This window comes from Streptopelia decaocto (assembly GCF_964273445.1).
Source record: "Streptopelia decaocto genome assembly, chromosome: Z".
In the NCBI taxonomy this organism is placed as follows: Eukaryota; Metazoa; Chordata; class Aves; order Columbiformes; family Columbidae; genus Streptopelia; species Streptopelia decaocto.
The window spans coordinates 11,039,622-11,053,626 of NC_138657.1; the positions used below are offsets into that span (position 1 = coordinate 11,039,622).

A 14,005-nucleotide genomic window follows, 5' to 3' on the forward strand; every position below is an offset into this window, starting at 1 on the left:
TTTGGGCTCCTTTTGTGCTTAAATTACTTGCATATATGAAGTCAGAGTCCTGAGGTCCTTCCAGGTTTGAGCAGTGTTCCCTCTGGATCCAGACTTCTATGCTCAAGCTTAAGCAAGACTGAGCTGTTTTCCAAAGTGTAGTGAGTGTGTGTGTGTGCATGTGCGCACGCGTGCATGTGTGTGTGTGTGTGTTCAGAAGTTCAGAAGTGTTTTTGGGCACCAAAACCAACTGACCCATTTTGCCTCAGTGCTGATGAGCCACATTAGCTTCCAAAATAGAGAAACTGCCTGCAGGCTGCCTTCTGGGAAGGGTCTAATTCTTGAATTTTTCCTGGAAAACGGGTTGGGAAGGTCTGCTTGTGGCAGGCCATATGTTTTCCAAGAACATCCTGAGGTAATACCAGTCCAGGTGATTGTGTTTCAGTACCCAGGAATATGGCTAGATACTGATAATTCATCAGTGCAAGTAATTGATGCATTTGGTGGTGGTGTCACCTGCCACCAGAGCTGCACTAATTTTACTGTTTGCTTTTTGTCCATCTTTCTCTAGTTTTAGACATTTTGTTGAATAAGACATCACTAAGCAACAGGCATTATACTGAGGAGGGGGTAAAGCAAACCCAAAGCACTTCTTTTTTGCAGTAGAAGGTTCCATTGTTTTTTGGGGGCTTGATGTTGGGTTTTATTGTTTGTTTGGCATTTTTTTTCTTTTGTGGAAATTTTTTGTTTTGAAAATGACGACCAATGAAATAGTATCACAGAGACAAATTTGAACAGAAGCACAGAGAACCTGGTAGTGCCAGGCAGGATTATTAGTGTATTTGTCATTGAGTAGACCAGATACTCAGATGGAGAAAAGCCCAAATTTCTTTCAAAGATATTATATTAAATATCAGCCATTAATATAGCCTTGTCAGTACTAGCGTTATTAGTTAATATTAATTATTCTATAGAATATTCTAAAATAGTAACAATGGATTGTTGACTTCTTTTTTTAGGAGACTGTGCGAAAGGCAGCAGAACTAGCCCTGAAAACTTTAAGCAAGGTAAAACCCTAATTTTTCTCATTTGCACAAGGAGACATGTGGTTTTGATGTCAAGTAATCATTCACTATTGTGTCTGCAGGGGTGACCTGTTTATCATGACTGTTGTCTTGGAAAAGACTCTGGTATAAGGTGCAGTTGTGATAAACGGAACAGTCCCCTAGAATGCAATCGTAATAAGCTTGACCACATACTCTTCCATACTGTTGTTGATGGTGATGAAGTTGTGCTGTTATGTTAAGTTCTATACAACCAAAAGAGGGATAAAATGAACTTATTTTTTTCTTTTGATGTCCTTTTGTTCACCACTTGGGTGTGGGATTTAAAGAAACTTGCTGTAAATTCAACAGCTGACCAAGCACAACTGATGTAGTTGACTGAGCCCTTACTGGTGTGAAACAAAGTAATCCAATCTGGACTTCCCACTCTAGTGCTGTTACTGACAGAAGATTTTTTGGGTGTAGTATTATAGAATGTCCTGAGTTGGAAGGGCCCCACAAGTCTCACCAAGTCCAACTCCTGTCCCTGTACAGGACAACCCCACAGTTCACACCATGTGTCTGAGGGTGTTGTCCAGTCTCTTCTTGAACACTGTCAGGCTTGGGGTCGTGACACCTCCCTGGGGAGCCTGTTCCAGTGTCCAGCACCTCTGGAGAACCTTTTCCTAATGTCCAACCTGAACTTCCCCTGGCACATCTTCCTGCCGTTCCCTCAGGTTCCATCACTGGTTACTAAAGAGAAGAGTTCTGTGCCTGCCCCTCGTCCTCCTCTTGTGAGGAAGCTGTAGCCACCATGAGGTCTCCTCTCAGTCTCCTCTTCTACAGGTTGAACAAACCAAGTGATTTTTAGCTGCTCCTCATACGGCTTCTGCTCCAAACTCTTCACCAGCTTTGTAGCCTCCCTGGACACTCTCCAGCAGCTTTATACCCTTTTTATCCTGTGGTGCCCAGCCCTGCACACAGTGAATGCTGCAGGTGAGGCCGCACCAGTGCAGAGCAGAGCGGGACCATCCCCTCCCTGCCCGGCTGGTGATGCTGCGCTGGATGCACCAGGACACGGGTCCCTCTTGGCTGCCAGGGACACTGTTGGCTCATGTTCAACTTGCCATTGACCAGAACCCCCAGATCCCTGTCTGCAGAGCTGCTTTCCAGCATCTTGTCCTCCAGTCTGTCTGTACAGCCAGGTTTGCTGTGTCCCAGGTGCAAAATCTGGCACTTGCCCTTGTTGAATTTCATGCGGCTCGTGATTGCCCAGTTCTCCAGTTTGTACAGATCCCTCTGCAGGGCCGCTCTGCCCTTCAGAGTGTCAACAGCTCCTCCAATAGTGCACATATTACTTAATATTTTGTTTGATATTTCTCTAAAAAAGTCACATTGGTGGAAGTGGAAACAGATCTTAAGAGCTGTGTTTGAAATCACAGATTTCTCAATGCACACAGCATGACATTTCAATGGCACGAGTGGTCATCTGGTCCTAAAACGTTGTTGCAATTGCAGATTCTGTTGTGTTCTGGGACTTGCTGCCCTGCCTCATGGAATGGTTGAATCCATGTGGCTGAGATAGGCTGTCCCTCAGCTGAGAGGTGATTTGGTCTGTCTCTTCACTCAGATGCAGATCAAGGCCTACTGGGCTCTGAATTTGACTTCTCTGGAAGCTGACTGCAGCTTTTCAGGGATGTGGCTTGGGGCATTAGTACCTCCTGGAGAGGAGAGTGAAGGTGTACCGGAGCCTGGGTTTGACCATGAGCAGTTGTGCTGGTTGCTGTTGGCTTCTTCTGTCTGATGGAGAAGCTGCTTTAATGTAATCTGATCAGGAGATTTGTACATTGTGCAACGCTGATTCTGATGTGTCCCCAGGTCTGTGTAAAAATGTGTGATCCCTCTAAAGGAGCGATGGGTCAGAAGACTATAGCTGTGTTGCTCCCTTGCCTGCTAGACAAAGGAATCGTAAGCACAGTTGCTGAAGTCCGATCTCTGAGGTTAGTTCTGTGTCATGTAAGTTCCCTGGGGGCTGGGTCATGATTTGTCCCAGAGACCCAGCTTATCCACCTGAGTTGCTGAATGTTGTGTTTGAAGTGACAAGTTTCTCCCCAAAACAGCCTTCCTGTGGAGTCCTTGCTCAGACAGCAGCTTGGGGAACTCTGCCTGTCTTCTGGGGCATGTGGCCACTACGCAAATTCCCAGATTTGATTCCCAGCAGGAAGTTCTTTTCTCCCTGTACAGCTGGCAAACTGATCTGCAAGCAGTTTGTTGCACTTGAGGCTGTCCTTCAGGACTGGCATCCCCCTTCTGCTTGTAAACAAAAAATCCCATGGTAGTTCTTGAAAAAGCCAGGTCTTATTTCATGACTGGTTGTCAGTAATGACAGCTCACATCCCAGAGGAAACTGCATTTGGTCACACTGTTCAAATACATTTTATGTCACGTAATGGTTTGACGTCCCTTGATGTGTGGGGACTTCATATGCTTGTCACTCTGTGACCTTGTTTATTCCTTCATTTGCTTGAGGGACAGAAAAGCTGGAAAATGCAGACCTGGATTGTAGCTGGTCTTTGCAAAAAATAGTTATCCAGGAAAGTTATAAAGCTCCTAACAAATTATAGTGAATATTTCTTGAATGTTTTCATCCCTTTTGAAGATACGAAAACACTTTTTCAAAATGCAGCCTGAGACATGGTCATTCTGAAACTGACAAGTGGGATTTGAACAGATCCTTGTAATTTGTTTTTTTCTTGGGCAGAGACAATGGATGTCTCTGGAGTGACTTTGTGCAGAGCTTCTTTAAAACATGAAGATGTGCTGTTTCTTTATACATCCGTCTGTAGTACTACCTTTTTGTGCATTCCCTTTGTGATACCCTGTCCAAAGTAAGCAATGTCTGTGCAAAGCATAGCATCAGTTGGAAGCTCAGGGCTAAAGTATGATTTTGCTCAAGCAGAAAAATACACTGATTTTTGTTTGCAGGTATTATTTATATTGGCATACCTGAGATTGGGATTGGCCTTTTTGTTGGTGCTGCACTAGAGCAGACCAGAGAGGCTTTTCAGCTATATATGTGTGTTGACCTTCCCTTTGATCTTTTTCCAGCATTAACACTCTTGTGAAGATCAGTAAAAGTGCTGGATCTATGCTGAAACCTCATGCACCAAAACTTATCCCGGCCCTGTTGGAATCCCTGAGTGTGCTGGAGCCTCAAGTCCTCAATTATTTGAGTCTTTGTGCGACAGATCAGGAGAAAGTAAGTGCAATTGTGGTGGGAAAGTATCAACAGAACAGAGATAACAAAAGAATTAAGCTAATTCAATGAACAGAAGAATAGCAGATTTGGTTGAGAGGTGTTCAAACATGCAAAGAGAAATAGCTAATAAATTGCTAAAAGATGTTTGGTCATCGGAATATGGCTGGTCAAATGTGGGGGTTTTTTTGAAGGGTTGCATATATTTTCTTTTTTCACTCACTAGACCACATATTTCAGAAAGTGAAGAACAATCTTAGTAAGAACTGTTGTTAAATATCACTTCACCTCCATGTACAACTGTGAAATAGGTGAAGAAAGAGTTTGTCGTAATTATCTGGAAAGTACCTGTGTTGTCAAACTTCACTGCTGCTTTTCCCAGGGGATTAACTGCAGGACTCCCTATAACCTAAATTAGAAGGTGTGCCATAACTCTGTGGCCTGGAGGTGGATGTTGTCAGCACTGTGCCCTTTAATCTCTCTCAAAGAACCATATTGATCAATAGAAGTCTTCTGGGAAATTGACTGAAATCCACTGTTCAGAAGCAAATTTAGCCAATTTCATTGTGAGGAGGGAAAGGGTTCAAACTCTGCCCTTTGCAAACAAAAAAGGAATGAACAATAGGTCAGAGTGGGACTTTCTTTCTCTCTTTCTCACTTTTTCTCTCTGTCTTTCCTTTTCTCTTCCTTCCTTCTTTCTCTTTATTTCTTTGCTTCGTTTTTCTTCTTTTATTTTTTCCCTTTTTTTTCTATTTCCTTGATGTCAGCATCTGCCTCTGAAAGAGAGACATTCCTAGTCTGTGAACATAATTAATTTCAGTCTGTATGCATCTGAAATTGATATTGGTTTGAGTTTATAAGATAGTGAGTTATAGCTGACGTTGCCCTTCCCACTGTTTTATATTGAGTTTACTCTTCATTTTGTTTGGTTTTTTTCCTTTTCAGACTGCAATGGATAGTGCCAGACTTAGTGCTGTCAAGTCGTCTCCCATGATGGAAACTATTAACATGGTAAGTACTTGGTTCAGAAGGGTACCAGTGTAAGGTATGTTGTAGCAGAATAGGAATCAAAGTGGGAGCTTGACAGAATACCTCTTCACATCTCCATGTGGTTGTCTGTCCCGTTTCTTCTTACATACTGACTTCTTTAATTCTGTTGCTACAGCTTGCCACTCAGATCACTTGTAAACAACCTTGGCTCCATTTGGAGCCAGATGCGTTGTTTCTCCACCTGAAGACCTGCCTGCTTTGATGAAGAGGGCATCTTTCAAGTGCTTTTGTTTGGATGGAGACTCAGCTGGTTCTGGATTATGCTAGCTGCCTGTTCTCTTCATCTCTAGCCTACAATTCCCCAATCACCTTCTCAGCTGCACCTCCCACTGATGATAGACATTGTTTTTAAGGCACAGATGCTGTCCAGCTATTGCCTTGTGGTGCCTTAGATATCCCTACCTGGGCCTTGCTTGTGCTTTGGTGGTGGAGAGTTTGAGAGAAAATGCTGATATCACTGAAAGCACTGTCAGCAGCTGGTGTTTGGCACCACAGTTTCCTGAAGTTGCTGATGCCCAGACACCATGCTGCAGGGTCTGTCTTGACAGAACACACTTCCCTCTGTAAGAGCCTCTCTCTTCCCAAAAAAAAGCCCCCTTTTTTTCTGCTCGGGCACTGCACACAGCCAGGGGCATGCGAGCAGGCAGGGTGTGTGAACGCTGAGCAAGTTTTAGGAGAAGCATAGACACCAGAGCTGTTCTTTATTTCTTGCGCTTATGGAAAAGTAACAACAGCAAGCCCTCCTGTACAGAACAGCATGTGGAGCTGCGTTTTGGTGTCAGGTGGAGCGATCTCTATAAATAGCGTGTAAAGCAGCTGGGGATGAAAGACTCCGTGTAAAAGTGACCTGGTTGCCACCCTGCAGGCTGCAGCAGCTGCTGCTGTCCCTCCTCCAGGCCCTGCCTCTGCCCTGCCAGCCTTCGGGGACGGCTGTGCTGCCCTGGGCGATGCTTGGGATTTCCTATGGAAGGGGAGATACAGTATAGCTTCCCTGGAGTAACGTGGAGATGTCTTGGTTTATAAGCAACCTTCTCTCTGTTCCTCTACATTCTGGGGTTGGCTGGGAGATTATATCCTTGCATGGGATATAATGGATTATTCCCTTTGCCATACCAGTGCAGAAGGGGGAAGTGACAGCAGGTCTGACTTCTGAAGCTCAAGAGAGGGTTACTTTTAGTTAGTGTGTGATTCTTGAATTTGCTAGAGGATGGATCTCCCTTCTGCAGACAGTCTGCTACACAGAGTGCTGGAAACCCGGGGTTTCTCTTTTGCCTGGTGGCGTTTTAGGCATAGGAAATTAGAAATGATACCAGTAAAGACCCTCTTGTACCACTGTGTCATTTATTCCACTTGTTTGTCTTGACCAGTTAAAGAATGTCTTCGAGTCGGTTCATTTCTTTCTCTAGTTTGGATATGTTACTGCTACTCAAGGTTTCAGACAGTTGGAGGGGAGTGCTGGGTTTTTTCCTAAGATACGCAAACCTTTGCATCCCTTTCCCTCCCCAAAACGAGTCCTTGCTATTGTGTTACTTTCAGCTTTCTAAATAGTTGGAGTGCAGGAGTGCATCAGTTCCAGGAAATGATAATTTTAGTGGGGTCAGCTTAGCATAAAAGTAGGACAGGAGAGTCTGTATGTGGTGTAAGCCACTTTGTGGTGCCTTTTTCCCACCATGTGGCAAACTCTAAGGATTCAGCTGAAGACCAGCACACAGAGCTGGGGCAGGCCTCAGCTGGAAGCTAGACCAGTTTAAGTCTGCCACTGTTATCTTTCTTTATTCTTTTTCTTTTTTTTAATCCCTGTCTCTTGCCTTTCTCTAGAGCTTGCAGTATTTGGATGTGTCCGTCCTGGGTGAACTGATTCCTCGGCTGTGTGAACTGATCAAAAGTGGAGTAGGCCTTGGCACAAAGGTATGTCTGGGATTTTAATAGTTCATTTGGAAATGAAGAACGGAACACAACACAGTGCCAATGTAAATACTGATCTTTTGACTGTCTCTTTTGAAGTGACAGCTTGGGCTCATTCATGCTGGAGTCATTTGACATCTGGGTCACACACCACCTACATTACCTGTGATTTCCTTAGTGTGTGCTGCCTGAACACCCCTGGGCTACACAGCCATTGTACTCTGTGACCCTAGAGTGCAGAAGGTTGTCCTTGATAGCTGTAAATCCTTCAGGACCATGATCCTGAGTGTGGGTCCTGGTAACTTTTTCACTTCCTAATTCAATTCCCATCATGCATTTGTTACAAAATGTTCTTCTGCTTCTACCCTGGACTCTGGGCTTATCAGGGCAGAGTCTTAGTGGGCCTATACCATGTCATACAAGTGCATATAGCACTGCAGCAAGTATTAACAGTAATAACCAGAGGCTAACATTGTTTTTTCTTACCTTTGTTTACCCTTGCAATCTTCCAGGGAGGCTGTGCCAGCGTAGTTGTGTCGTTAACCACACAGTGTCCTCAGGACTTAACACCTTATTCAGGTGAGGTTTCTTTCTAGTGTCAGGTTTTAAAGGTGCTTTTTGTTGCTGTTCTGTAGGTAGCATTTCCTCCCTGTTGACCCTTGATTTTATTACAAGAATGATCTTTATGTGTTTGTTTTCCTCAGAGAGCTGTTTGAAGTTGCCTTGTGTGTGTGAGACTGGCGTGCTGGGGGTGGGTCCCAGTGATGTTAAATACCTCATCAAATTGGAAGAGGCAGAGGAAGGAGTTGAGGGAACTCGCTAGCACCCAGCAGGAACAGATGGAAATATTTCTAGACTGTGTTGGAGCAGACTAACAATGAGGGTGTTAGTGCATCACTGTCAATAAGCACTTGTTCCTTCAGCTTGGCCTATGTGAGAACCATAAACAGGGCCTTTGCTTCCTTTGGCCCTAATCGTCCCTTTACAGTTTATTGTGATTTGATACTAGAAAGGTCATGTTTCTGGTGTAAAACAGAAATAAAGCTGAAAGCATGATCAGCTGGGGTGCACATGTCCCAGGAACGTTACCAGTCAAGGTGTGCAGGCTGAGGCTGGCAAAACACAAGTTTCTGCTTAGCCTTGCTGTGTTATGCTGTGCACTCGTTTTAACATCAGGAACAGAGAGACATAACCCTGCAAACATGTGAAGAGGAAAAATGAGTAAATTCAAACAATCTAATCAAATGCAGGCTATTGTAGTTCTTGCCGCAGCAATAAAAACACGATACTTGTGATAAAGCAAAGTCTCTTCCAACAGGCAAACTTATGAGTGCTTTACTTAGTGGCCTGACTGATCGCAACAGCGTGGTGCAGAAGTCTTTTGCCTTTGCTATGGGGCATCTAGTTCGGGTGAGTTGGAGTTTGAGATGGCTTTAGGTTTTTTGTTGTTGTTTTGTTTGGTTTTGGTTTTTTGCTTTGTTGCTGTTGTTTTTTCTCGAAGCGTTTGAGTGATTTGAGTCTCTCCCATGTTACAGACTGCCCGGGACAGTAGCGTTGAGAAGCTGCTGCACAAACTCAGCAGCTGGTACTTGGAAAAGGAAGGTATGTTGCTTTCGTGGTGTTCAGTTACAGAATACAGGGCAGAAAAAGTTCCTAGCGATAGGAAGAAAGATTTCTGTACTGTGATGCTTGGCTGAATAATTCCCATGCATCATTATACAGTACTGTGCATTCCTCTGCTTCCCGAGAAGCAGACCAAGCCGATAAAATTCTCCTTCCCAGACCTAACATGTGATTGACTGTTTTTCTCCTTCAGAGCCAATTTACAGAACAGGCTGTGCTTTAACTGTGCATGCTATGGGACGCTACAGTCCAGATGTAGTGAAGAACCATGGCAAACATGTGCTGCCATTGGCTTTTCTTGGCATGCACGAGGTTACCGATGAAGAAAAAGGAGAGAAAGAGAATTCTGCACTGTGGACTGAAATTTGGCAGGAAAATGTGCCTGGTAAGTCACGCTAAGACTGGTAAAAGTTTTCTGGTAAGCGTGGGGCAAGCCATATCATGCTTTCTAGAATTCCATTTTGGAAATACAGAGTTCTCATGGTAAGAGATTTATGAAGCGTTTGTCCATTTTCTTCCTTGCTAAAGATGTCCTGTATGAGTTTCGGGTTAGTAGGTTAGCTTCTCTGTGGCTATTTAAAATAATTAGAGAGATGTTGATTGCTGGGGATACACAGATACAGTTAGGAGAAGTATTTTAAGATTGTGAGGCACTGAATGCCACTGTAATATTGCCGTGACTGTGGTGCAGATAACTGGATGTCTTTGGAAATCTTGATGCCAGACTTTGGGGACTGCTGTACCCTCTGAAGTTACAGGGGACTTTGACCTGTGCCTCAGGTTGGAGATCTCTCTGGTCATGCATGTGGTTTTAACCTCAGTGAATTAATCTACACTGTAGAAGGGCTATTTTGCCATGCTTTCTGTCTGTAGAGGAAGATCTGGATGTGTGGTGAAATGCTTTTGCAGGCTGCTTCTCTGACCTGATTTCAGAGCTGGTCCCTTAGTCACCAGATTACTTCTCTGGAGTTGCAGAAAGTAGCTGCAGAAATGTTTCCCAGTGACCTGTTCTTGCCAAAATAAAGTTATATTCCTTAGAAACAATCTAACACATTGTCTAGTGTCTGCCATATGGAAAGACTGAGATGAGCTTTTTGTCTGGATGTTTGCTAAAGATTTTCTGTGGAAGCACCTTGAAAACAGAACCCGTCTTCAGTCTGTTTGGGAGGAATTCTTCACCCTTTTGCCTGAAGTAGGCCTTGCTGATACATTTCATCACAAAAAAAAAAAAAAAAAAAAAGATAAATCTGTAATGACCTTTTTTAATAAGATGAGATTTTTGTTACTTTTGTGGCAAAATTACAGTTTTCCTCTGTTTGACATGCAGGTACTCAGGGTGGCATCAGACTGTATATGCAGGAGTTGATAACCATTATGCAGAAGGCTCTCCAGTCCCAGTCCTGGAAGATGAAATCCCAGGGAGCAGCTGCCATGGCATCAGTTGCCAAACAGACAGGCTCCCTGGTGCCGCCACACCTGGGAATAGTGCTCTCCGCGCTGCTGCAAGGCCTGCCAGGGAGAACCTGGGCTGGCAAGGTGAGAAAGGAACATGGATCACTGTGAGCTCCAGCATGCAGCCCTCGAGCCAGGACATGCAATGTTCTGTGCTGCAGAGCAGCATCTGTAGGAACTCTGGCTTAGTGAATATGACTTTTGGCCTGCATGTAGCCGATACAAAAATGACAGGGAAGGTAAGTAGGTGGCATTCAGATTGCTTTAGGAGTTGGGGTCCCACTTAGACTACTTCTGCTGCACCATGTTCTGACCTTGAGGAGCACTGTCTTGTGCTCAGTGGCACTGCAAGGCCCCTTCCACTGACGGATTGGTGCAGGTGGAAAGCCAAGTCCTCTGCAGCCTCTACAGTGGGAGCGGCCAGAGACAGACGTTGCTTGTTTAGACTGGTGGCATCGGTGTATTTCCCCACAAAGGGTTCTTCTGTGCAGCAGGATGGTGCCGTTTGGCTGTGCAGCATTTCTCAGTGGTTACTCTTTTACTCATTGCAGGAGGAGCTGTTAAAGGCCATTGACAGTGTCGTCTCTGCATGCGGGTAAGTGTCTTGAAAGAGGTGGTACCCTCAGGATCTGGAATCTCAAAAAGGAGGTTGTTGCACAGTGTTGTTGCTGTTAGGTGCTAAGGAGACTCTAGAAAATTGTGAACACCCTTCTGATCAACCATCAGCATGTGGTCTCCACTCACTTGTCAATATGTGGGTCACTGATGAGAGCTGGGAGGGACAAGTGATGCTTCAAAGGGATCTGCAGAGGTAAATGGTAAATGGGCAAGTAAGAGGATGTTGAGGGGATGGAATTGCTAAGAAGAAAGAAAAGACTGAGGGGAAAGAGAAGAAGACGTAGAAGTGAGAGAAGGAAAGTACATTGGAAGCATATGAGGAAAGACAGGAAAGAAAAACAGAACAGACAATAGAAGAAGAGTGCTGGAGTGAAACTTCAGTTATAACTGTTGGTAGGGAGCCCTGTGCCTGGAATTGCTTCCTTTCTGTGGGAAGGGAGGTGTTTGGAGAGGGATTAATGTGGGTCTGATAGTTTCTGTGTGCCTTGTGTTTCAGTGCAGAGCTGCAGAAGTCAGTGCCTGGCCAGCCCACTGTCGATGATATTGTCCAGGCTGTCCTGAAAGAATGTCGGAAAGAGAACCTGAAGTATAAGATGGTGGCTCTGCGCTGTGCGGCTGGGCTGCTGCAGGCAACACAGGAAGACCGGTTCCAGGAGCTGGCAGATATCGTCTTTCCCATTATAAAGAAGGTGACAGTCCAGCTTCTTGAGTTTTCCTCTTTCAAAACTAAACACTCAAGTGGTGGCAGTTGGGCTGATGCTGTTATGTACAAACCCCATACTCAACCAGATCCTTGGGGCTGAATACCAGACCACTGGTGAGCCCTGGGGTGGTTGTATCTCTGCTGCCCAAATTCAGAACTCGCCCAGCTGTGCAGAGTGCTTCCTGTGGTGTCCAGCATTGCCGCAATACAGAATTAAAAGTTAATTCCTGGCTGCTCTACAGGCAGCAGGGGACTCCTGGGAAGCTGTGCAGAGTGCTTCTGCTTAGTATCTGCAGTGTTTCGCAGCTCTGCAAGTGGGACTGCTGTAGCACAGGGAGGATGTTTGGGTGCAAGTGGGACTGCTGTTACACTGGGGGGATGTTTGGGTGCAAGTGGGACTGCTGTAGCACGGGGGGGATGTTTGGGTGAAAGGACACAGAGCCTGCTGGGCACTTCTGCAGGCTGCCAGTAGCACCAGGGCTACCGGTGGCCGGGGGGACCTGTGCTCCCTCTGTGTGGGGCACTGACTGGGCACAAACTGCAAGGGAAGGCAATTGCACTGAAGTGTGTATCTGTCCTGTCCTCATCCCTGTGTCCGTCATACCTTCCTCCCTGACCTTCACAGAACTCTCTTGAGAGCACAAGCACGGGTTTACCAAAGCATGATGAAGAGGACGAGGACATGAGGGAGAAAGAGGTGCAGATGGAGTCCCTGATCTGTGCCTTCGAGACCCTGGGCAAAGCCTGGCCAAGGAGCCCAGAGACACAGCGTAAGTCAGCTAATGGTGTGCAGAGTGAATTTTCTCTGCTCAAACTATTTCACAGAATCACAGAATGCTAGGGATTGGAAGGAACCTCGAAAGATCATTCAGTCCAGTCCCCCTGCTGGAGCAGGAACACCCAGATGAGGTTACACAGGAAGGCGTCCAGGCAGGTCCTGAATGTCTCCAGAGTAGGAGACTCCACAACCTCCCTGGGCAGCCTGTTCCAGTGTTCTGTTACCCTCACTGAGAAGACATTTCTTCTCAAATGTAAGTGGAACCTATTGTGTTCCATTTTGTACCCATTAACCCTTGTCCTGTCATTGGTTGTCACCGAGAAGAGCCTGGCTCCATCCTCCTGACACTCACCCTTTATATATCTGTAAACATTAATAAGGTTACCCGTCAGTCTCCTCTTCTCCAAGCTAAAGAGCCCCAGCTCGCTCAGCCTTTCCTCATAAGGGAAGATGTTCCACTCCCTTCATCATCTTTGTTGCCCTGCGCTGGACTCTCTCCAGCAGTTCCCTGTCCTTCTGGAACTGAGGGGCCCAGAACTGGACACAATATTCCAGATGTGGTCTCCCCAGGGCAGAGTAGAGGGGAAGGAGAACCTCTCTGGACCTACTAACCACCCCCCTTCTAATACACCCCAGGATGCCACTGGCCTTCTTGGCCACAAGGGCACAGTGCTGGCTCATGGTCATCCTGCTGTCCCTTGGGACCCCCAGGTCCCTTTCCCCTAAACTGCTCTCTAACAGGTTGTTCCCTAACCTATACTGGAACCTGGGGTTGTTCCTGCCCAGATGCAAGACTCTACACTTTCCCTTGTTATATTTCATTAAATTTTTCCCCGCCCAACTCTCCATCCTGTCCAGGTCTCTGGATGGCAGCACAGCCTTCTGGTGTGTCAGCCACTCCTCCCAGCTTGGTGTCATCAGCAAACTTGCTGACAGTGCACTCTATTCCCTTGTCCAAATCATTGATGAATATATTGAATAATATAGGCCCCAGTACTGACCCCTGAGGCACTGCACTAGATACAGGCCTCCAACTGGACTCTGCTTCACTGACGACTCTCTGGCTTCTTCCCTTCACCCAGTTCACAGTCCACCTCCCTACCCAATCATCCAGATCACACTCCCTCAGTTTAGCTGTGAGGATGCTGTGGGAGACTGTGTCAAATACCTTACTCGAGTCAAGGTAGACCACATCCACTGCTCTGCCATCATCTATCCACCTTGTTATGTCCTCATAAAAGTCAATGAGGTTGGTCAAGCACGACTTCCCTTTGGTGAAGCCGTGTTGACTGCCCCTAATGATCCTCTTATCCCTGATACGCCTTGAGGTGGCATCAAGGGTAAGTCGTTCCATCAGTTTCCCAGGGATGGAGGTGTGGCTGACCAGTCTATAGTTATCCGGGTCCTCCTTGCCCTTTTTGAAGACTGGAGTGACATTTGCTCTCCTCCAGTCCTCAGGCACCTCTCCCGTTTCCCAAGACTTGGCAAAGGTGGTGGAGAGTGACCCAGCAATGACCTCAGCCAGCTCCCTCAGCACCCATGGGTGCATCCCATTTGGACCCATGGATTTGTGGATGTCCAGATTGCCTAACTGCTCC

General features: G+C 45.9%; 1 protein-coding gene across 3 annotated transcripts in view; it reads left to right on the plus strand.

Moving 5' to 3' along the window:
- Positions 1–14,005, plus strand: part of ECPAS (Ecm29 proteasome adaptor and scaffold) — a 72,314-nt gene that overhangs the window by 52,212 nt on the left and 6,097 nt on the right. For all 3 annotated transcript variants that reach the window (XM_082074459.1, XM_082074458.1, XM_082074460.1), the window contains 13 exons: positions 999–1,046; positions 2,901–3,022; positions 4,131–4,281; positions 5,224–5,289; positions 7,147–7,236; positions 7,746–7,812; positions 8,552–8,643; positions 8,769–8,835; positions 9,050–9,241; positions 10,184–10,392; positions 10,860–10,903; positions 11,423–11,615; positions 12,255–12,399. In XM_082074459.1, the coding sequence (XP_081930585.1) occupies positions 999–1,046; positions 2,901–3,022; positions 4,131–4,281; positions 5,224–5,289; positions 7,147–7,236; positions 7,746–7,812; positions 8,552–8,643; positions 8,769–8,835; positions 9,050–9,241; positions 10,184–10,392; positions 10,860–10,903; positions 11,423–11,615; positions 12,255–12,399 (1,486 nt within the window). The remainder of the gene's footprint in view (positions 1–998; positions 1,047–2,900; positions 3,023–4,130; positions 4,282–5,223; positions 5,290–7,146; positions 7,237–7,745; positions 7,813–8,551; positions 8,644–8,768; positions 8,836–9,049; positions 9,242–10,183; positions 10,393–10,859; positions 10,904–11,422; positions 11,616–12,254; positions 12,400–14,005) is intronic.